General features: G+C 44.6%; 2 protein-coding genes across 5 annotated transcripts in view; both read left to right on the forward strand.

The window, feature by feature from the left end:
* Positions 1-3,308: 3,308 nt before the first annotated feature.
* LOC111841344 (Golgi resident protein GCP60) lies at positions 3,309-13,784 on the forward strand. 2 transcript variants are annotated; one of them, XR_011984104.1, is made up of 9 exons: positions 3,309-3,635; positions 8,357-8,498; positions 8,970-9,110; positions 9,239-9,373; positions 9,752-9,926; positions 10,045-10,219; positions 10,593-10,877; positions 11,593-13,266; positions 13,360-13,784. XR_011984104.1 is itself a non-coding variant. In XM_023807031.2 (8 exons), the coding sequence occupies exons 1-8, from the start codon at positions 3,362-3,364 to the stop codon at positions 11,805-11,807; spliced, it is 1,542 nt and encodes a 513-aa protein (XP_023662799.2). In that variant the 5' UTR covers positions 3,309-3,361; the 3' UTR covers positions 11,808-13,784. The 2 variants fall into 2 exon arrangements, 1 of the variants encoding a protein (XP_023662799.2); XM_023807031.2 differs by having other exon boundaries at positions 11,593-13,784.
* Positions 13,785-18,508: 4,724 nt separating this feature from the next.
* nhsl1b (NHS-like 1b) overlaps positions 18,509-23,432 on the forward strand; it is a 99,402-nt gene continuing 94,478 nt past the window's right edge. Inside the window, exon 1 of one of the 3 annotated variants that reach the window (XM_023806930.2) lies at positions 18,509-19,056. In XM_023806930.2, coding sequence (XP_023662698.2) covers positions 18,708-19,056 — 349 coding nt within the window. In that variant the 5' untranslated portion in view covers positions 18,509-18,707. The remainder of the gene's footprint in view (positions 19,057-23,432) is intronic. The other 2 variants (XM_023806929.2, XM_023806931.2) reach the window with 2 other exon arrangements.

Below are 23,432 nucleotides of genomic sequence, written 5' to 3' on the forward strand. Positions count from 1 at the left end.
ATGAAAACCTGTCACCATCACACACACACCAAAGGCAGCAGTAATACACAAACACCACTGAAAAGATCCCCCCCAGGAACCCATCTGGATTAATGACCTGTCTCCACTTAGCCTGTGAAAGTTTTGTCATCCATGTTTTTTTTCTCCTTCAGACACAATTTACACACAAAACACTGCAGGAAAATGGCCAGAATATAATGCAGTAATGCTTAGTTAGTGCACATATATAGATAACTGGGCCAGTTCTTTGTGTGTGGTGCTTGCAGGTTCTCCCTCTGTCTTATGGGATTCCTCCCAGTTTCTTTTTCCTTACTGGTCAGAATGGGATCATGTCATCTTGCAATCACAACAGGATCCCACTTGTCATCATCCCAGCAGAAAAATACTTTATTAACAACAAAACAATGCAATAATTCATAAAATCACATCAATAAAACATCAAAAATTCATAAAACCAACAAACGTGCAATCAATTAAAATAGCTGTGCCCATTAAAACACTTAAAATGTCATCCTTAAATGCAAGTCATTAAACATTAAAACCTTTAAAAGAGGAACACAACCCACAGACTTCCTACCTCTACAGAAGGGTCACACACATTCCTAAAACACGTAAAATCAGACTTCGGCAATAGAACATGGTCAATCACAATGTAAAACACAACAAATACGCACAGATATTATAATTAAATTAAGTTTAAATGGTGCTGCAAGTGATCCAAGATAACCAGCTATGGAAAATGGACGGATGATGGTATATACAGCTGATTATTTTGGGGCAAGAAATATGGTATTAAAAGGTCCCGCTGCATTCAAACACAATTTATAAGATTCAATTTCTCTTCTGTTTATTAAAATGATACTTAGTCATATTACAATTAACACATTCCTTGTGAGCCCACAAAGTACATTTCCAGAGCATTTCCCTGGGATCAATAAAGTTAATCTTATCTTAAACGATTTCAGATTCTGTATGTTGTAGGCGTTGTCATTCCTGTGACTGGTGTTGTGTATTGGGCTAAGATCTTAACTACCCCCCTCCCCACCTCCTCACGACTCAACCCCCCCCCCCCCCCCCCCCCCCAACCCTTCCAGGCTTATTCTCAGATGATGCATCAGTCTCTGAACTCATTGGGTATTTTCCAATGTCAATCTTACTGCAACTTTGTTTGAAGGACACATGAAACACTTTAAAGCAATAAAGTGATGTGTGTATTGCTTTTATCTCAACAATATGAATGCCATTTCCTCCCTCCTGCACTGTCAGAAAAAAAAGAGTACCGATTTGTACACTTGCTTGTCACTGGGGCCGTAGCAAATTCTGAGATACTGAAATGGACTATGAGGAATATTCTTGTACCATTGAGGGTACATTATTGTTGTTTGTACCTTGGGGATATTCCTCCGAGTCCCGCAGTGACAAGCAAAAGTGCAAAATGGTAGTCTTTTTTTCTAACAGTGTGGGGCTGTACCCTCAAAGGTCTCCCAATTGTACTGTGTAGATGTAGGCAAATGTGCCTTTTAGTCTAATTTAAGGTGCAGAAATGGACTCTGAGAAACATTTTGTACCATTGAGGGTACAATAATGTTATTTGTACTTTTGGGAACAAAATTGAACCAGGGCTGTACCCATTTTTCAGACAGTGTGGGTAGATCTCTCTGATGACACGGCAATAAATTGTGCGTCTGCTATGCATGCAGTGTTTGAGGAAGGAAAACACAGGTGCCAGGACTCCCCCTTCGCATGCAGTACTGGCAGGGGAGATGTTGTGCGCAAGATCTGTTCCCAGGACTATAAAGAGGAAAACAAAGGTACTGGTACGGACCCACTTCAAGTACTGGGTGCATATGATACCAGCAGTTTCTGCAATTTTAGTCTCCAGATGTCATTGTAAATAAGAAACTGTTCTTAAAGCTTTGCCTGGTAAAATAAAGGTTATTGAATGAAAAAAGGCACGGTGGAGACCTGAGGGCTTTCCTTTTTCATGACTAGAGTAAGTAATCTTACATTAAACAGAATATGATGCAGTGATTATTTTGACTGCTCATTGATATCAATGAACTAATATAAATTAAGTAAATATAAGTATTTTAAGTAAACAAACTGATCTATATATGGTATAAAAGCAGGATTAAAACTGATATTGGTATTAAAATGATATTGCTAAGAATTCAATTGACTGAAAAAATCTTTAAAGGTAAACTATAACGGGATTTTTTTTTTGCGTGAAAATCATTAGGGAGCTCATACAATTGAAATTCAGGAGCCGGGCGTGGGAGGAAATTTCAATGTTGATTCAGTTAAGATAGGAGGAAATGTGGTGCACGGACTGCAGAAAGCATAAGACAATTAGACGATCGTTTGATCTCTCCACCCCATCTTTTTTGAAGTACTGACCGACACTTGACACCACTAGGGCCGTAGCCAGCTATGAGGTCACCGAGGACCGGACCTCGGTAATTTTTTAAGAGCTAAAATAATACTTGAAGCTAAATATTCACCTGAAAAAAAATTAGGCTAACGTTTCACGTAACTAATTGATTAAAAAAATTAACTGCTTATGAAGGGGACCGTATCAACAATGTTAGCTACGGCCCTGGACACCACAGAAGCCTTTTCACGGCGATGCATCTTAAAGCTCTTAAAATAACATTACTACAGAACAACTGAAAAAAAGATATACTAGCTGAAGAAGATTTAAAGAACACAATCTTGAAATGATGTGTCTATGAGTTTGTCTCGTTTATATAATATGCCATTATTTTAAAATCCTTTATATTTGTGATTTGAGGCTAAACGTGACGAATTTTACTTACGCATATTAAATAGCTGTAATAGTATGATCCTACTGCAACAGAAACGGAAAAAGCCTGGATGGCAGATTAGATAGATAGATAGATAGATAGATAGATAGATAGATGTGAATATTACATAAGACGCTGAAGGCGTTACTCTATAGATGGTAGTGGGTAATCACTTTCATTCACTGACAACATTGTTTTTTATGAAACAGATGTCCATACATTGGATCCATGCAGATGATTAATATTACAAAATAACAAAATATGGAGCATACAATCATATTGGCAGAAATTTAGAGAAAGATGGAGGTCACCTAACTTCCCAAATCAAACAAAAGTCCATCATGTAGTGATAAAAAAGAAGAAGAAAAAAACAAGGAAGCGCAAAGGATTGACACTGCCGATATTGTCCTGCAGTTCATTCATTTCTTGCGCATGGTCCTTGCGCATGCGTCTTTACGGTCCAAAGACCAAACCCCTCCCCTCGACTGATCCCGGAAGTTCCGGCGCTCCACGAGCCGGAAGTTGGTACGTGGCCGCTCCGGCTGACACTCGGCGTGATGGCGACGGCCGCGCGTAGACCCGAGTCGAGCGGCGGCGGCGGCTCTAGCCGCCTGGAAGTCTCCATCGACGGCTTGACGCTGAGCCCCGATTCCGAGGGCGAGCAGGAGTCCGTCGAAAGGCTGAATGCTGAGATGCAGGGGCAGGATAAAGGAGCCCCGGGTGCCCCCGATGGGACGGATGACGAAAAGGGCGACACTGCCAGAACCATGGAATTAAAATGGGGCTTTTCTCTGCAAGAGCTCTACGGGCTGGCCTTGAAATTCTTTAAAGGTATCGTATCCTGTTAAATTGTAAAACCATTGTATGGCGTAGTTGTAGTTGTAAAATAAATTGATCAGACTTCAAGCCTGGCATGGAGTTGAATGCGCGGTGTTTGACGTGGTCTGTCTGAAGTTGCTCAAAATAAGTGACATTTGGTGCAAATCTGTTGTGCAGCATTTCAGTGCAAGGCAGCCAGATATTCTAAATTAGGACGAGAAAATATTTACGTAATTTGCTTGCCCACTCCTTCTTTCATTTCCTGATTAATAGGCTGTGTCAATCTGTAGGTGTCATGCAGCAGATTTTATATGGCTGACAGTTAATTTTCGTTGGTTGGGCTGGTTATACGTGGCTTTAACTTGGTGGTGGGTTAGTTAATTATCCAGGAATGTTTGTATCACTTGGACTGCCGCCTTGGTGGGTGGTTTAGATTTAAGTAAAATATGGAATCAGAACCTATGTTGATTGCTGTATTTGAATGTCCTGCATTTTTTCTTCTGTAACAGTGCAAATCTCTCAGGCTGTCACAGAAACGTTGGACACATTTTTGTGAAGGGAAGTTAGGGGACTGTAGGGATGTCTGTATGACGTGTAGCTTAGCGTTTAGGGCACGGATCTGTGACCTGAGGTCCCAAGAGGGATTCTGCAGTAGCACTTAACCTATATTGCTCCTGTAAAATATGCATTTAAATGTAAAACTTTAAAATTAGCACAAATACAATATGGTAATAATTATTCTGGCTTCCACAGCTGCCTGACATAAGTGTTTAAGTGAATACAGTGTAAATGTATCTGTTGTAGAGTTATACTGGTATTTTCTGTCACTTAGCACAAGTATAGGGTGTGTAAATGCAGTAAGATCATTGTCTATCCTCTTATGCACTTTGCTTAGCAAATGACTGTGGGCCATGTTTGTGGTCACTCCCGGAAGCAGATGCATCCCCTGTTATCAGAGGCAATGGAAAGCAATTTTCGTAAATATTCTGTGAGAGTGTTGTGTTTCTGAGACCGTATTCAGTGAGAGTTCACTGCTGTAAGCAACCAATTGCGTTGTCCATGAGTGTGCGTGTGGGGGGGTTGTGGTAGAGGGGGGGGGGGAGGGTGAACTGTGGCATTCAGTTAGATGTCATTCCAGGACCTATGCCTGCTGAACAGGACAAGTCCTGCAGCAATTCTATCTAATTAGAGGCAGTCAAGATAATATCCTGCCAGGTGTTGGTGTGGATTACTGTAGTAGACATGCTGCATTGATGAAAAAAATAAAGGTGTCCCAGGTCATAAACTTAGATAAGATTACAGGAGATTACAAGCAGTCTCTAACTCTGTTCTAAATTGCCGCTGACACATACGCCTAGTGAGAGGTCAGACTGTCTTAAGTGCTGTCAGCCTCCCGTCGCCGATGCTGGTAATCGTTAGAGGTTAAATTGGGTATTCATTTGTTCCAGCTACAAGGAGAGCACAAAGGAGATTGGGAAAGCTGCCGATGGCTGTAATGAAGCTGAGCGCACATCCCTGTAGTTAAAATATAATTTACTGCTCTGTAATTCACACCCTGGTGGTTAGAAGGTTCGGGGATTTATTATTACGCACCTGCAAGTTTGCCAGGCAGTCAGCCTTGTTTGCGTTACCTGCTCACACATCACCCACTAAGCACACAGTTAGAAGGTGACATTTGACTTGGAGTGAAGAAGTCAGTTAGAAAAAAATTATGTCGCGATAGCTTATCTACAGGAATATGGATTACATGGACAAAAGTATTGAGACACACCTCTTAATTACTGAATTCAGGTGTTTCATTCAGACCCATTGCCACAGGTGTATAAAATCAGTCAGGTTTACAAACATTTGTAAACGAAAGGTTCATCCTGAAGAACTCGGTTCATTCTTACCTGCTAGATAATCCACTATAAGTGGTATCATTGCAAAGCGAAAGGGTTTAGAACAACAGACGCTCAGCCACAAAGTGACAGACCACGTAAAGACCGAAGTGGGGTCTCAGAATTCCTAACTTCCTCTGGCATTAACCCCAGCACCAAAACTGTGTATCGGGAGCTTCATTGAATGGGCTTCCATGGCCGAGTAGCTGCATGCAAGCCTCACGTCACCAAGCCCAATGTCAAGTGTCGGATGGAGTGGTGTAAAGCACGCTGCCCCTGGACTTTGGAGCAGTGGAAATGTCTTCTGTGGAGTGACGAATCACGTTTCTCTGTCTTGCAGTGTGATAATTTATTCCTTTGGAGACTTGATGAATGCTTTGGAATGAACTTGAAGCCAGGCCTTCACATCCAAAATCAGTGCCTGACCTTACAAATGCTCTTCTGGGTAAATGGTCAAAAATTCCCACAGACACACTGCAAAATCTTATGGAAAGCCTTCCCTGAAGAGTGACAGCTGTCATAGCTGCAAAGGGGGAGAGCAGCTCCATATTGATGCCTATGGATTTAGGATGGGATGTCATAGAAGTTCTTGGGGGTGTAATGGTCAGGTGTCCCAATACTTTAGTCCATATAGCAGAGGTGCCCAACTCCAGTCCTGGGGGGCCAGAGCCCTGTGTAGCTTAGTTCTTTCCCTGTTCCACCATAAATGATTCAGCTCAAGAGCTGTGTGGTAATTAGCACAAAGAGTTGAATCAGGTGTGTTAAATGAGGGGAAACCCAAAATTGTGCAGGGCTCTGGCCCTCCAGGACTGGAGTTGGGCACCCTTGCCATATAGTGTATATATAAAGGCATAAGGACATTAGGCTTTCCATTATTAATCACTGTCTCTGAAGGATAAGGATATATTAGCAATGCTGCAGCTATAACCTGTGTCCACCAAATGACGCAGTTAATGTATTGAGCCTTATGTCCCTGCTCACACTGCAAGCCTTATGCTTTTGCTAATGGATGGACTGACACGATATACAATCTGAGCTTCATGTTGGACTGAGGGATGGACTGATGCGGTTTAGACTCTGAATCTTATGTCCCTGCTGAGTAACGGGCTTTTGGCCCTTCCTTGGGTTTTTTGCTGTACCTGTTGGGCAGGCAGGACATGCAGCTCCAGGTCTTGAATGGGTCTTTGTATCCATGGAGCACCGGCTACCCTCTCCTTCCCGAGCAGGAAACGGAAGCGGTCCTGCCATGGTGGGGGACTCATACACACCGTTCTCTCTCTATTGCTTGCCTGTTTAATCTTCTTTTTTTTTCCCGCCCAGTTTATCTGAAACGCAGGCAGAGAGATGCTGTTGTGTTGTATGTTAGTCTACATCAGGATCTCTAACGGTCTCTTGTCAGGAGGGTTTTTTAGCGGTCAGTGTGGGACGTCCTGTCTTTTCAACGGTACAGTGATTATTCACTAGGGCCCGCGCTTGTCATGTCTTCTAGGTAGAAATTGAGGACACAGCTGCTATCTTGGGGGGGGGGGGGGTAGCTCTATCTGTTAGCTTTGCCAGCGGAATTGGAGGCACAATGAGGATGATGATGATGGGGATTGAAAGTTCCTGTATGTAGGAATATACCAGACTTTGAATTTGGGGTTACATTACATTATTAAATCCATATTGGTATTTCTTATGGTTTTAGTGCATCTTACTTCATTAGTTTTGCTGTAAAACTATTTCCTATACTTTGTTATTGCTAAGTGTCAGTTGTAAAAACCCGTGTAGACGTGTATGGGTAGTGATGTATGAACTGTTTTTAATGTGAGCCTGTAGTGCTTGCGGTTGGGGGGATAGTTTTCTTTAGAAATTCAACTGGGTGCTGAGCTGGGCTCTCTGCAACGAAACCTAATTATGCAGCAGATATGGATGTTCTATCAGGAACACGCTTCCTCTATACGGATCTTGGCCACCACACTTCTGCGAAATAATAGGGTCACATGACAAAGAATCTGTGCAACAGGATGAGGCAGAAGAGACTTTTCCTGTTTTCACTGTGGAAACAGTAGGTACAGAGGTTATACAGAGGTTATACAGAGGTTATACAGAGGTTATACAGAGGTTATACAGAGGTTATACAGAGGTTATCTTTTCTGGGCCAGGCCCAACCCCTGTGTTCCTCTTACTCATGTCGCCCCCCCCCCCCCCCCTGTTCTAAACCCTTTTAATGTGGAAAAGCCCGTCAGCACAACGCCCAGAGTGCTGTGAACGGCTCGCTGCTCTGTCATGTTTGGCAGCCCAGTCAAGAGCAGGGTTATCATCTTTAATGAAAACTAAAACCATAACAAAATATTTTCATAAACTGAAATAAAATTAGATATCAAAATAAAAGAACTACAACCAAATGAAAGCCATAAATTACTGCTCCGGAAACAAAATAAAAACGAACATCAGATATGTTGTCTTACTGATTATTAGCTGAAAGTTATGATTTGTTTATATATAATGACCATTAATAATACCTGGGAAGTGTTTTGCCTATTTTGAGGGCATTGGTACATAATGTGGATCTTTTAAATTTTGTGTATATCTTTTAAATAAAAAACACATTAAAAGTAACTAAAACTAAACTGGATTTCAAATGAAAATAGAAAATAACATAAAGATAGCAAGAAAAAACAAAACAAAACGAATCTATAAAACTGGCTGGGAGTCATGAGCGATGGCCCCTTCCCCTCCTGTCACGCCAACGCTGCCGTTATCTTGAGCCTTGCTTGCTGCCCGTGTTTTGGTTACACTCAGATGGGTGCATGGGAAGGGGAGTCGCGCCCTTGCACTCTCACAGTGAGCCGACGTACATCTTCCCGACAGAGAAAGACGGCAAAGCCTTCCACCCGACGTACGAGGAGAAGCTGAGGCTCGTCGCACTGCAGAAGCAGGTGTCGCTGGGACCATACAACCCCGACGCCTCGCCCGAGGTCGGCTTCTTCGACGTCCTCGGCAATGACCGACGGTAAGAAACATCTCCCATAAACAGCCGGAGTACCTGAGCGCGTAATGACAAACTTGAGGATGATTCAAGAGTAGACAGGCGACGTGTGCATTCAAAGTCCCCATTGGTTAGATGCTAACTTTGTTACACTGTTCATTTTCGTGTTATACGTTTAGCTATGATATTTAGCTCATAGCGTCTTAATTTGCAAAACGCTCTCCATACCATTGGTGATATAATATGTCCCTGGGAACGTCCCACTCAACAGTCGTCTTCTGAACCCACTGACCAAGTGTCCGGCCTGTCAGTAAGGGTCAGGGCAGCAGGTAAAGATGCTGTTCCCAAAGGTTGCTGGCTCATTTCAGGAGCCATCTTTCCACTGCTGGCTGCAGTCGTAGCTATATCAAATGCTGTATACAGTGTTAAATAGATGGCAGAATCAGCCAGTGGTCTGGATCCCTGCAATCTTTTGACGCATCTCTGCTCCTGCAGGAAAGTATGGTCTTCCCTGGGCAACATGGACAAGGAAGAAGCCATGATGGAGTTTGTCAGGCTGCTGAATAACTGCTGTAACTTATTTGCTCCGTACGTCACGTCACACCGGATCGAGAGGGACGAGCAGGAAAGGAAAAGGTGCTGCTGGTCGGCCTTCAGGCTCCACCTCGATTATGGCCGCCGTGGAGGACGTGTCAATATGTGATTGGGAAGATCTCGTTGGGGCACTTAACACCTGAGTGATGGAATGAAACGACTATACGCAGGAAAGAGGAGGAAGAACGGCGGAGGAAAGAGGAAGAGGAGATGGAGAGACGGCGGCGGGAGGAGGAGCGGCAGCGGCTGGAGGCGGAGGAACGACTGCGACTAGAAGAAGAGAGACTGAGGGTGGAGCAACAGAAGTGAGTACCTGTCCCATCTCGGAGAAGGTGCTGCTAAAGCCAGCCGCGGGGGAGGGGGGGGGGGATTCCCAAAACTGTAGGCCTTACAATAGGGCAGTTTCCTTAATTATATGTTGTATTGCATCTTGTTTATATCTGTAGTGCCCTCTAGCTGCAGGGAGGAATAAATGACGTGGAGGTCATTGTTTGTAGCAGTGGAAGAAATGAGTTTCTGAAGTTGCCAAGGCTGGCATAATTGGTTCTTTGTTTAGTTTTACATTTGCTGGAATGTCGTTAGGAATGGTTAATTGTATTATAATGAGAATGAGATAGACGGTCCCTACAAGGACAGCAATGCAAGCTTGTGCATATGCATATCTTGACCTCACATCTCTGCAGGCAGCAGATTATGGCAGCTCTGAACGCCCAGACCGCGGTCCAGTTCCAACAGTATGCAGCCCAGCAGTACCCTGGGAACCTGGAGCAGCAGATGGTTCTGATCCGGCAGCTACAGGAGCAGCACTACCAGCAATACATGCAACAGCTCTACCAGGTCCAGCTGGCGCAGCAACAGGTGGGTCTCAGGTCTGGTTCTGGTCACATGTGTGTCCGATTTTTTTCTGAGGGGAGCCATTCTCTCAGGGAAGGTTCTGGAAGTTGTGCTGACTGGGCCCCCACCTGTCCATCCACAGGCTGCCCTGCAGAAGCAGCAGGAGGACACAGTGGGGTCTTTGACCGCAGAGGTGAACATGAGCGCCGTTGACGGCCTCGCTCTGAATGGGCAGCACAGCCCCGAGAGCCCAGACAGGCACTCAGAGGTGGAGCCGGCTGAGGAGCTGACGGAGCTGACCGAAAACGGGCCCACAGGCATGTGCTGTTCTCATCGCCTTCGCCGTGACGGACCAGTGCCTGATATCAGGCTGAGGTCTAGAAATCCCATAGCCACTGTTCTGAGTTTGAAAGCTTGATTAGGAAAGTCCATAACCTGTCAAACTTTAGGCGCATAGACTCACATATAGATTGATAGATGAATTGATGATCGATAGATTGATTTATTAGATCTTAGAAGACCTTGTAGGCACTAATTGAAATGTTGAAGCCAAAATGCCCCTATCTGTTTTTACCTGCCATCAGTATTACTGCTTTAGCTGAAAGGTTGGATCCCCTAAAATTTAATGGGATTCCACCCATTTGTTACCAGTGTCCGTTTTTGATAGTCCCCTGTCTGCCCTCGACGCAGAAACCAGCCAGCTGATCGCCGCGCCGTCGATGTGGACACGGCCGCAGATCAAGGACTTCAAGGAGAAGATCCGGCAGGATGTAGACTCTGTGATCACGGTGGGCCGCGGCGAGGTGGTGACAGTCCGTGTGCCCACGCACGAGGAGGGTTCCTACCTTTTCTGGGAGTTCGCCACCGATCATTACGACATCGGCTTCGGGGTCTACTTTGAGTGGACGGACTCGGGCGACACCGGCGTTAGCGTGCACGTCAGCGAGTCCAGCGACGACGACGAGGACGACGGGGGTGAGTCGCCTCGCGGTTCGCGCCTCTGCCGGACCTGTCAGGCTTTTCCTCGAGTAATAAAGCTGTAGTAAACATTTTGTAAAAGCTTGTACACTCCAGCGCATTGTGTCCAGATGTCACTTTGGTGAGCTGTAAAATCTGCACAGTGCTTGCACTTCACTCTGATTCCCCATATGATCTATAACCCCAGCAATGGCATCGTGAATACAGTGAAAAATGATATTGTTTTATTTCAAAACAATGGGGCTGGATCTAAGGGTTGGCATAGAGTAGCCCTACCTTTGGATATACAGATGCTCCTCAACTTACAATGGAGTCAAGTTCCGATGAGCTTATCCTAATTTGAAAATATCTTAAGTCAAATATGATATGATAAATGAGTAAGTGATCCAATAGTATGAGACGCTGTTAAACACAGTATGAGATGTTTACAGTGGCGATCGCTGCAGAAACTGGAAGTGTGGCTGCGTGGATGTTGCCGTGGCCTAAGAAAGTATCATACAGCGTATCGCTAGCCCAGGAACAGATCAGAATCCAAAGTTGAGTACTGAATGTGCATTGATATCGCAGCATCATAAAGTCGTATTTTAAGTTGAACCATCGTAAAGTGAGGAGCGTCTGTATAGAATCACGTCTTGCTTTGCCTCGCAGCTTTCTTAGGATATGGGCCTGTTTTAACTGTCCTAAATGCACCCAACCTTGCTGGTCTTCACAGGGGACGGCCATAGCGAACAGGAGAAAGCTAAGAAGACCAGCAGCAAGCCTCAGGTGGACGAGATCGTGCCAGTATACCGGAGGGACTGCCACGAGGAGGTATACGCAGGGAGCCACCAGTACCCCGGCCGTGGCGTCTATCTCCTCAAGTTCGATAACTCCTACTCCCTCTGGAGGTCCAAAGCAGTCTACTACAGAGTCTACTACACTAGATAAGCCAGGAGGCAGATGGAGGAGTGTACAGGCCAGACCCGAGTGGAAACGCTGAGGATGATCGTCACTGACCCCTCAAGATGATGGGGGAGGCACGGAGACTGTTTGTATCCCGCTTTGGGATGGGCCTCTCTTCCCGTTTGTCTGGATTGAGGAAGAAAAATGAAATTTGTCTACCACCTTCCTGCTCCTGTGTTTGTGAAAGTCGCGCATCTGTTTCCGAGCGACCGCCCGCTGTCCTGCCACAGTCGTCCTCCCTTCCTGGTTCTGTCTTTGTTCTTTTCTTCACTGTGTTCTTTTTCTTCTCCGCTTATGGTTGCTAGCTGGTTAATGGTTTGTGAACTGCACTAAGTGCAGTTAATCATTAACGCGGAAACATCTGCCTCTCACCCTGTTACTCTCAGCTCCTCCGAGGAGCGATCTGTGCAGACCCTGGGAGCCGTGAATAATAAACTGAGAGAAACCACATCAGCGAAAGCCTGTGTGAGGATCTTAAAGGGACGGCGCCACTTTTGGGCACACATATAGGGAAACGAGCTCGGTATCGATTTGCTAAACAGCATCTTTGCATGTGGGAGATATTTTATGAAAGTATGGGTTGTAGAAATTTTGTGTGTGGGGGGGGGGGGGATGCTTACCAGTGCTGCTAAAGGGTTTAAATTGGTGTTGGGTGGGTGTAGGAGTGAGTGTGTATGTGCGCCCCATAAAGAATACACCACAAAACTGCATAGTCTGATTTTCAGAAGCACCCCATCTTGCTTTATGGTTATTTGAGAAGAATAGTCTATTTAACAGTAACCTGGGACAAGACAAGGATTTGTTGCAGTATTAGGTTGCCAAGTGTTCAAGGTACTTACTCTGGGTTTGGTCAAATATTCATCTTGATGCTCATTACATATTATGGCTCAAAGCAAAATATACTTAATTATTCACTTTGAATTGTGGCTTATTGAAACTGAAATTGGATCAGTTAACATAATTATTTCCCCCTGATATGTCTGGATTAAACATTTTAAATGAGCACAGCAGAATAAGGTTTAAATGGCATTTATGTGAGGAATGTGAACAGATACATTGATTCCGTAAGACTGTAAATGGACACATTGAATCTGTATACTTGTATTTTCGTCACTCTCTGGACTCCAGATCTTTCCAATCCTCCCCTCTCACTCAGCCTTTGATCGATCTCCCTCCCTCGTCCCCGTTGACAACTTTCTGGTGGTTTCGTTTGAACTCAGCGTTGTGTGCTAGGCAGGGAAAACCGACATGGCTGAACGGAAGCCTGTGTTTATCTTTGCACCTTGTTTGGGCTCAATGGTCTCAATAAACAGGAGGACGCCTTTCACATCGGTCAGTGTCACACAGCTCTTTTTGTGCTGTCTGTCCCTCCCCCTGACTTTTTCAGTTTGGCTTAACCCATCTATATGACAGTCACTTCTCTGTATCACGCTTACTAATGCAGGCAAGCTACGTGCAGCGTTAGCACGTTGCTAAGAACGAAAACCTGTTTGGCCGCTCTTAAGCGTTAAGTTTACTTGTTCCTTTCACACTAAAGCAGCTCACTGACTGTCACCTTCATTTCCTTTAACTTGAGCCCCTTTTTAACCTGCGCCGTGTGCTTCCTGGGTGAACTTCTAGCTACGTGCTACCGGAATATCTGCGCTTTTTGCCGTAATTTTTGCACTGGTTTGTATGTGATACTTCAGTCACAGTTGCCGTGGACCTCCCAGGTTGCCATGTCTTTACAGTGTAGGAAAGGCGTCCGTTTACTGCACATCGCCCCCTGTCACTGTTAACGTTGATGCCAGGTGGCGTGGGATGGGCGTCTATAACCAGGACCGTATCACCAACAGACTGGGCTCTATATGCAAACTGTAGGTTTCAAATGTTACAATGGGCAAAGAAGGATTTTGGTTTGTTGGGGTGTAAATCTGTGGGGTGTGTATTTTAATCTTTAATTAAACTTCTGTCTACCTGTAACACTGGACTGGACTCTAACTTTTTGATAAGAAGCAAATATGTTTGATCTCGTAATTAAGCCTGACCTAATTAAACACTTTTTGGAGGAAAATCATTAATGAGCGAATGTGACATGCTATCTTTTTTATAGTGTCTCTGTTACCCCCAGGAACCTTCTCCAGAATATTAACCTGCCAGATTTGAAAACTGGGTTAGTCTTATTTGGATTTAGTTCTGGTTTAAAGATTAACCTGCTTTACAGAGCTTTGTCAAAACCATTAAGAGGCCCAGGAGCGGCATTTGACCTCCAGATTGGTGGTAATGACACACTTTGTTCACAACACCCGAGTGCTCGTGATGAATGTAAAAAGCTTATGATAAATGGTTGTAAATGTCAAGGTGTTCCACATACCTAATTATTATTACTGGTCTCTTTGGCCTGGAAGGTGTTGAAAGGCTCATGTTTTCACTGCTTTGTTGGCCTACAAGACGGAGGTGAGTCATCACCAGCTGCTTTTCTGTACAGTATGGAATGGTGAATTAATACTGTCACAGGCCTCCCTCTCCCAGTTTTCATTGTAAACTCGGGCGTGGCTTTGCTCACATGACTTAACGTGCCCTTTGACCTTTTCACCGGCAGCCCCGTCATTCCGCCGTCCGAACAGTGGGTGTCACCATAGAGGCACGAGAGGATGTGGGATCCAGCAGTTTAGTGCCCTGCGGAAACGGGAGCTGACTCCCGCGTAACCTCCAAGATGGACGTGGAGCTGCACCCTGCTACACCTTTTGCGCTCATCACGGTCATTTTCATAGCTCTGTCATGCACATCTATCGCAGAAGCGATTTCACATGATTCTCTATTGATGGTGCCCATGCTAGTTTGAGCTCCCGCTGAACCCGTTTCTCCAGTTTTTCCATCCAGTTCTCCTTAAGGGTTTGATAGAGCTCATTGTCTCTGGAAAGAAAGTTGCCATATTTATAAACTATAAAAACACACACCTGTACACTTACTACTGGTTCTATTACCCTTTTTCAACGACTAACGATAACGCCAACACCTCCCCCCAGACGGGAGTACTGGTCTACTCCCCCCCCCCCCCCACCGTTTGATCGCCTACCCCTCGAACATGTTATCTATTATTTTATCCGTTTAAAAATATATATCTGGGTACATCACTGTTTTAAGAAAATTAGAATTAAATTAGAAATCCAGCTAAACAATATGCACAAGGGCATAACTTTGGGTAGAGTACTGGCGGGTGGGGTTGTCTCCTCTCATTGTATTGGCTGGTTTTGGTTATTGGGGGGGTTATAACCCCCCATAATTTACGCCCATGATACAGCGTATTAAAATGGAGGCAACGTTGAACTGAGCAAATAAAAATCTATTTTAAGTGAATTTATAATAAAATCCTGTATGAATCATTCGAAACAATGACTAATTTGTAGCCCCGTAATTACAGAAACCGGCAGTCGGAGGGTGCGTCTGCAGGGGCGGGGCAGGGCCCTCACGGCAGGCCGGCCCGGGAAGGGGATTCTCGGGAAATTGCTGCAAATTTTGCGTAATCGTGTCATTAAAGCGGCCTTCGGTAAAATTTAACGGCCAGAGTGGGGAGTCCCCCTTGCTTTTGCATTGGGATGCCCCTCCGCCCCCACTGCTACTCGCAATCAGTGAATGGACTGTCCTCCCCACGTAACAATGTACTGCACGACAGTGATCACTAGAGGGAGCTAAGCACCGTATTTACGTTTCATGTCGACTTGGTTGTATTGAAACAGAAATTACTCGATTTCTATCTTCATATATTATATGTTATGCCTGCGATGACAGTTATTTTCTAGTTAAACGTTTACTTTTGTAAAATTTGATCGACTCTCTCAATCTTTCAATACTCTATGTTGAAATTTGTTTTTGTTAATGTTCTGAATGATAAACATTTTGTGACATACTTAGATTACATTACATACACTTTATTGATCCCGGGGAAATTTCTTGTGCATACAACAGCAACATACATATAGTGCCTTACAGACCATGCAAGTGTATACAATGGGGCCAAGCATATTACAATGGCACAAATGCCATGGAAAGGAATTCAGAAAGAGGAAATACAAGAACATATGAACATCTGAACCATAAGTTAACACTGAATGAAACAAACAAAAAAAAAAACTACAACAGAATCAGGAAGTGAATCACAGCGGAGAGAGATGTTTTTAAATTCTGCCTAAAAAGGAAGCCTTGTGATTGTGAGTTCCAAAGTGTTGGAGATAAAAAGGAACGGTCGGCCCTATCACCCACAGAAGACAGGGCAGGCAAGCCAGCGCTGGAAGACCAGTGTCTGTAGACCTGAGGGAATGGGCAGGTGTAGGAAGGAGGAGGATCTCTGCAATATACTGTGGAGCGAGATCATGTCCGGCCTTTAAAGTGATCAGAAGGGCTTTATACTGTATATGGAAAGAGACAGGTAGCCAGTGAAGTTTATAGAGGGGGTGGGAGATGTGTGAAAATAAGACTCTAGCAGTTGCCTTCTGGGCTCGAAGGTCCGGAGTAATCCAGTAAGAGGACTGGGAGAAGGGGACAGACCAGTGCTTAATGGGAGCGTGGACACCAAGAGCATTAGACATAACCAGGGTATATAGGGAGAGAGAATCTCAGAAGGATAGGATAGATTAGTAACATCTGAGAGAGAAGTTAGTAAATAAGCAGAAAATGCAAGAGTGTCAATAGAATTTAGGTGAGGATAGTATATGGTAGTGAACCAAAAGTGGGAATGACAAGACAACAGTAACAATGACTAATGGGGTAACAGCACAGGCAGGCACCTATATACACAGGTAATGAGTTATAAATGGGAGACTGCTGTGAGTAATTGAGACACTGGTTTGGGAACCATTAGGAGCACATGGGACGGCCAGTGACAATCGCTGGCAAAGCAGGGAGATGATGGGACTGGCAGAGACAGATCTTGACAATGAGCAAAATGCTGCCGCCGCCCGTTCTGACCCAATACAAAAAACCATGCCACATCACTCTGATTTCACCATCATTACACTGGTTGCTGGTGAAACTTAGAGTAGATTTTAAAATGTTACTGTTTGTTTTTAAAGTGTTGAATGGGGGAGCACCAGCTTATATCAGTCACCTCATACATCCGTACTGTCCACTGAGAGTCCTGAGGTCATGTGATCAGCTGCTGCTCTCTGTACCAACCGGCTGTTTGAGGAGGAAAGGCGACTGTGCTTTCTCCCTGGCCGGGCCCAAGTTGTGGAACAACCTGTCCGATCTGCCCCCACCACCAAATGTTTTAAGTCAAGGCTAAAAACTCATTTATTTGCTGAAGCATTTTAGACAAATGTTTTGATGCAATTTTTGTGATTGTAATGTCTGTTTTATTATATTTTACATTTTACTTTATTTCATTTATGTTTTATGTAATTTGCATTTCCCCCTCTCTTTTTATGCATGTTTTTATTATTGTAAAGCACTTTGGTCAGTCACTGGTTACAGTGCTATATAAATAAAATGACTTGATTTGACTTGACAATCCCCAGTCGTAAGTAACAACCACTTATATAAAGCCAATACATCAAAATGTATCAGGAAAAACATGTTTTTGCTTATTACAGCACCCCCCAGGGGTCAAATGACAGGAAATTTGGTCCTCATATGGTGACACATCCTGACTGAAGCCTTTGACGCCAGTTTCGTTTGGCAATGACACACAAACGGCTTTGAATATCAAAAAAGTCTTTGATACCCCTAAGGCTTCGTATGACGATCATCACTGACAAATTTGGTGAAGATTGGTCAAAATTTGTGGCCTGTGGAAAATTCTTAAATTTTCAATAAAATCCAATATGGCGGCCGCATCAATTAGGAGGACATGAAAATTTCCATGGATCAGCCTGGGGACATCCCACGGTATTAGAAGACGCAAGATATATATTTTTAAAGGCAAATCGATAAAATTATTAGCCAAAACGCATTTTTGCTTATTGCAGTGTCCCCCTAGTGGTGGAATTATACCATTATTGTTTGGCTTCCTCAAAATTTACGGCTCAAAAGTTACAAGCAAAAATGTACCTTATATCTGGCCTAATGGTGGCGCTATAGGGATGGATAGATTGATCCAAGATTTGGCGACTGAATACACTGGACTGTCCTCTATCAATATGCCAACTAAAAAAAAAAACTACTAAGCGAATTTATGGGCTGCCCTAGGCTCCCATGTCAGAAAGTATAATAATAATAATGCTAAAAAAATATCTAACGATTACAATAGGTGCCTCCTGCTTGGCTCCTAATGAAACCATAATAAATCAAAGATGTGCAATTAGAAAACAGATATCCGCAGCGATAGGATGCGTTCTGGTGTGTTATGGCTGCGTGTGGGAAGTGGCCCGTCAAGAAGAGGCGTTGCGGTGTCTGCCGGCTTTTACATTTCTCATCGTTAGGCTACTTAGAAAATCATTTAAAAGCGAGTGATGCATATTTCACCTGTAATCAGTAATAAAGATGTAATGAGATAATCTGTAAAGCACGTTTGTGTAGGCCTATAACTTCCCAGTACTCGATCCGGTCCTTTCCAGATATTTTAATAACAAAACGTGAGTACATGTGATATTCCGGTACGTGTTTTCCTTGGAGGAGTGCCGCTGGGGTCAGGTAACCAGGGATTCCGACTCCGGATCCCGGCCACAGGTGGCGGTATATGCGCTCCAGGTTTTCCGCACACCGCCCGCACTTTTCCACCGGCACTTTTACTGTCAGTAGGCTGAATTCGACCGGAGCTGGGAAGCACCCGTCCGCGCATCTTCCACGCACAATGGCGGCATCTTTATTTTCTGCGGATCCGCAACTTTTTAAAGTAATGAAACACTCATTTTCACTTTAAAAGATTATTTTGCCTTAGCTACTTTTTCCTGTGGTATTTGTAGAAAATGCCTTTCCACCAAAGGACAGTGGCTCCGCGCCTGCTGTGCAGGTTGAACAAGAAGGATACCAAGTCTCCGGTGCGGAGCGACCTGGAAAACGGCAGCCCGGCCGGGGCGACGGGTCACCCCCAAATCCAGAAGCCGGTGCTGTTTACGAGTCTGGAGGAGGTGTGCTGTCACGCACTCATCGGCGTGCTACACCAGCTCTCCGACCTGTCGCGGCACGCCGGCGGCATCTTCCTGGAGATCGAGACCGAAGTGTGGCATGTGGCGCGGAGGTCCGGCCAGCTGCGTCTGCGCCTGGAAACGTTAAAGAACACAGTCCGCTCGCAGGATCCCAAGAAGGTCAAAATCCGTAAGTTCAACTAAATTTTCCATACGCGACTGGTAAACGCTTCACTTCTTCGGCTGCTTACTTACTACATGTTAAAAAGTTTTTCATTTTGATCCAAATAAATCAATGCACTCATAGATAACAGAAACCACAACACAGAGCTGCATTGTACAACTGCTGCTCAATATATCACTGTTTTAGTAGTTCAATACATCAAACCGAACTTTTTAATGCATAACCGCGTTTCTTATAATTTATTGTTTTTGCGGTGATTGAAGTTTGTCTTCCTTTTGCCTTTTATCGGTTTAGATTGATATTCAAGCTCCGTGTTACACAGGGAAGGGGGATCGGGCCAGTGCGACGAGGGAATCCCCGCGGATTTGATGGATGCTTAGTCCCTCATTGACCATCTGCGTTGGGGGGGTAAATAAGTACTTGAAGTAACGCTGAACTTTGTGCCCAAAGCTGCACCGTTTGCTCTTCTTTGGGGGAGAAAAATTATTTTGTCTTTGAAATACGTACGAGTACAATGATGTTAGTGCAGGCAGAGCGTGTTAATTTGTCAAAGGAGGAGCAGATTTGTTTTCGGAGGAGGTCCCACTCCGAGCCCGGTGATTTTGCCCGCTTTGGGTCTCCCGGAGCATGTCGGATGCCGGCCACTTCGCATCCACACGCCGTTTCCTTTCCTCTCCTTCCCTTTCCTCCCTCTGCTTTTGTTTTTCCATGACATGTCAACCCCCTTCCCCTGGATGATGCGTGGAATGCTATGCTGGGCGGAAGCAGGGCAGGGCAGATCCCGAGGGGCCGGCGATGACCCCCGTTGTGGCTGTTTGGCAGGGCAGGGGAGGGGATGGGATGGGATGGGGGGAGCCGGTGGGCATGCGTGGCGTGGGGGACACGTTTGGACGCCAGTTCTCTAGCGATACCCATAATGATGTATAGAATTAGGCTGTAAATTCGTCATTCTGTCAATAGTCTAGCTGGAATATTTATAACTCTCTTAAACATTTACAAACATTGCTGCTGTTTTTGGTAATTAATTTTTAGTTGAACTGAAGTTCTTTTCTTGCCTGTCCCCATTGTTCCGTGTGCTTTGTGAGGGTTTTTCCTTGGGATGTTTTCATGGTCCCCAGCACGCGTGGACTAGGAGTTTAAGCTTTGTCCTCAAAGCTGGTTAGTTCAAGGAGCAGGATTGTCGGTGGTAAATTTCTCCGGAGATGTCAGAGAAGCGTCAGATCCGTTTGAATAGAGATAAGGTCAGGAAAGTACGTGTACTTATTTTTGCGTCCTGAGATGCACCAACATCCTGTCTAGGGTATCCCTAACTGTTTCCTGGGATGGTTTACTGTCATTCTCTGGTCATAGAAAATCTATCAGATGAATACACTAGCTACTAGCGTTAAGGAAACGTCAGTATTCCGTATATATTTATGATATAAATATAAAGAGGTCTTTGCCCCGTTCCCTTTGGATTTGAAGCAGCACCTTTAAGGAGAACCGATGTTACCTGATAGACAAACTGCACGCGATCATCAGGTGTGCGGGTAGCCACGTAATCAAAAGGTACTCAGGGTGAGTGGGAGGGCGTGTTATTGCACGAGGGAAGGGGATGAATCAGCCAATGATCTCGGAGGTGAGGCAAAAATGGGCGTGAACATTCATGGGAGTTTAGTTCCAAGTCAGAATTTAACACATTATGACTATTTGTGCATTTATTTGCTTAGGAGCATTAATATGGGGCATTAAGTAAAGTTTAAGGTTTGAGAGAAGTTTCCTGTGAACTGAACCTGCTCCTAATGTGTAATTGACAGTTTCTTATGTGTAGTTTATAGTATGTGGGTGGAGATACAAATGGCCCATATTGGTTGTGGCAGGAGGCTAACAGCGATGAGACTCTTCCACTCCGATGTTTCTCTAGATTCTCTTGCTCTTATTCTTTTCTGCTCATTCTGGAAGGTTCCAGACTGGATCCCAGTGTGGTGCCTCGCTCTCAGCCTTTCAAAGAACCCCCCCCCCCCCGCCGAGCACGGCACGAGCGCGGCTAACCCGTTGCAGGTGTGCGAGATTTTATGTGTAGTCATGCGTTGAGATTCACCTCCCAATGCCGTCCCGTTGTCCTCATGAATCATTTTTGACAGCCCCAATGTGTCAATGCATCACCGGTTGATTGCATCTGTAGTTAATTTCTAAAGTAAAAGAAAAGATCATTGATGCTTCAATTTTTTCATTTATTGTTTTTAAAGTGAAGTGATTAGTCATTGTTGACACAGTGCACAACAATGCATTGTGTCCTTTGCCTGTAACCCATTTGTGACATTGTGACATAGCAGGGGGCAGCTAATTCAGCACCCGGGGAGCTGTGCTTTGGGGTGGTACTTTGCTCAGAGTACCTCAGTGGTACCTTCCTGGTTGCGGATTTGAATCAGCAATCCATCCAGCAATCTTTCAAGCAATTACCAGTGTGCTTCCCCAACCATTACTCCACCACTGCCCCCTTATTGCCAGTGTGTTTATTTTCCCAGGTGATATTTTGAAGCTAGTGCCTGGTAGGAGGCTGTCTGGCCTGAGCTTACAGTTTTATGTCCTTCATGGTGGACAGAGGCAGTTTATAAATCCACTTGTAAGCTACCGGTATGCTTCTATTATTTTAACCTAAAATATGACCTGATCTTTGTCAGTCCTGATAGAATATAAAGATGAGTTGATTAAACAGACGACACAACATTAAATATTCTGATTTGTTTTGGATCCAAAATTTTTTGGTTATCAGTCTTGGTCGGGAACAGTATGGTGATAATCCGTTCCATTTACCGGTACTTCAGCAACTTAATGCCAGTGTTCACGAGCCACTTTATAAGAAAATGCTGCACTGGGATGCTGTCCAGTGCTGTCCTAAAACGACATCACTTCCTGTACGACATTTGCTGAAGACTTCCTCAATGATTCGGGATGCTTTTGGAGAGAATATGTTCTGTGGGTACATAAATTCAAAATGCATAGTTTTACATAAATTATTAATGTTACATTTGACAGAAGTGGACACTGGGTCCCAACAAAGGATTTTTATCCCAAAGAGAAGTTGGATGATGGGAGCATCATGGTTTGGGGCCAGTTTGTAGCCGTGGGGCTTAGATGGCCAATCGGTGCCTTGTGGTTAATACCGGAAAGTTCTTTGGGGGACTCCAGGGTATCCGTCCATGCACTGATGCTTAGCAGAGAGAGGGTAATGCAGCTTGACTAACTTCATAAATATGCTGCTGTATCTACAAGAGGATTAGAGGAGAAGGAGGCGCGTAGCATTTAGGAATGGCTGAATCAGACCTGATCTGGGTAAGGTTGACCAACAGGTCCTGGGAAGGTCACTGCTATGTCATGTAGTAAAAAAATAAAAGGATCACCTAATTTTTAAAGCAAAGCCTCTATATTTTGGATAAATAATTGTTTAATCCCCTACAAAATATTATGACAGATAATATGACCCCTGACCCTGAACTAGATAAGCTACTGGAGGATGAATGGATGGTTGGATGGTTGGATGGATGGAAGTTTAGTCGAAATAATTTCTTCCTGTGTATTTTCCTTTCTGAATCAAATTTGACGTGAATCCTTGCAAAGAGGGAAATGGATTCTGCAGGATCATCCGTCTGCCCGAAGGCATATTTCTCATGCTGTGAAAAGGAAGTTAATGGACTCCTATGTTTCGCAATCCCAGAAAAGCGGACGGCTAGAGTTCTGCGGTTGGTGGAGTGCTGTCACGTGACTGCGGCTAATCTGAGGAATTCCGTAAGCCAGATGCAGCCCCCCAACGTCCAATGAGCGACAGCGGATGGCCTTACTGTTTGTGTATGAAGACGGCAGCGAGCGGGGCTGAAAATCTTGGGGGGCGGGTGTGTGTGTGTGTGCGCGCAGCTGTATCGTAGCGCCCCGAGGAGATGACAGTCGCCCCCATTCGGGACGTGCCGCATTCCTCCACTTATCCTCCGGAGGTATTTAAAGCACGGCCCTCCTCAGCTAAGGCCCCGTCGGCATGGACCATCTCAAATGCACATTTCAGTGAAATATGAGTCATATGCGAGTCAAAACCTGCTGCGAGTCAAAGTTCAAATTGACCTGTTCGTTTCGAAGGTCTCCAAAACCCATCGGTATTTGAGAAGAAAAAAGAACGCAATTTTTGTTGTTGCCGATCCCAGGGCTGCACTTGTTGAACTGGTCCCTCCCGGTCTGGCCTAAATAAGCATATTTACATACAACACCCTGCGCCGTACGCCCTCTCTCTGCCCGGAGGCCTTTTTCTAGCCAGAACAGGAGGCCCCGTGTATCTCATTCAAATATTTATGAATCTCTCCCACCTGTTGCTAAAGCTTCGTAAATATTTGCCATGACATTAACATTATTAG

The sequence above is a fragment of the Paramormyrops kingsleyae genome, chromosome 19 (assembly GCF_048594095.1).
Source record: "Paramormyrops kingsleyae isolate MSU_618 chromosome 19, PKINGS_0.4, whole genome shotgun sequence".
Lineage (NCBI taxonomy): Eukaryota > Metazoa > Chordata > Actinopteri > Osteoglossiformes > Mormyridae > Paramormyrops > Paramormyrops kingsleyae.

What these genes read in the sequence shown, in the direction of transcription:
- LOC111841344 (XM_023807031.2), top strand. Translation starts at nt 3,362, where the DNA reads ATGGCGACGGCCGCGCGTAGACCCGAGTCGAGCGGCGGCGGCGGCTCT. An exon ending in TCCAGCTGGCGCAGCAACAG is followed by an intron (nt 9,927 to 10,044) that starts GTGGGTCTCAGG and finishes GTCCATCCACAG; the next exon opens with GCTGCCCTGCAGAAGCAGCA. An exon ending in GACCGAAAACGGGCCCACAG is followed by an intron (nt 10,220 to 10,592) that starts GCATGTGCTGTT and finishes CCCTCGACGCAG; the next exon opens with AAACCAGCCAGCTGATCGCC.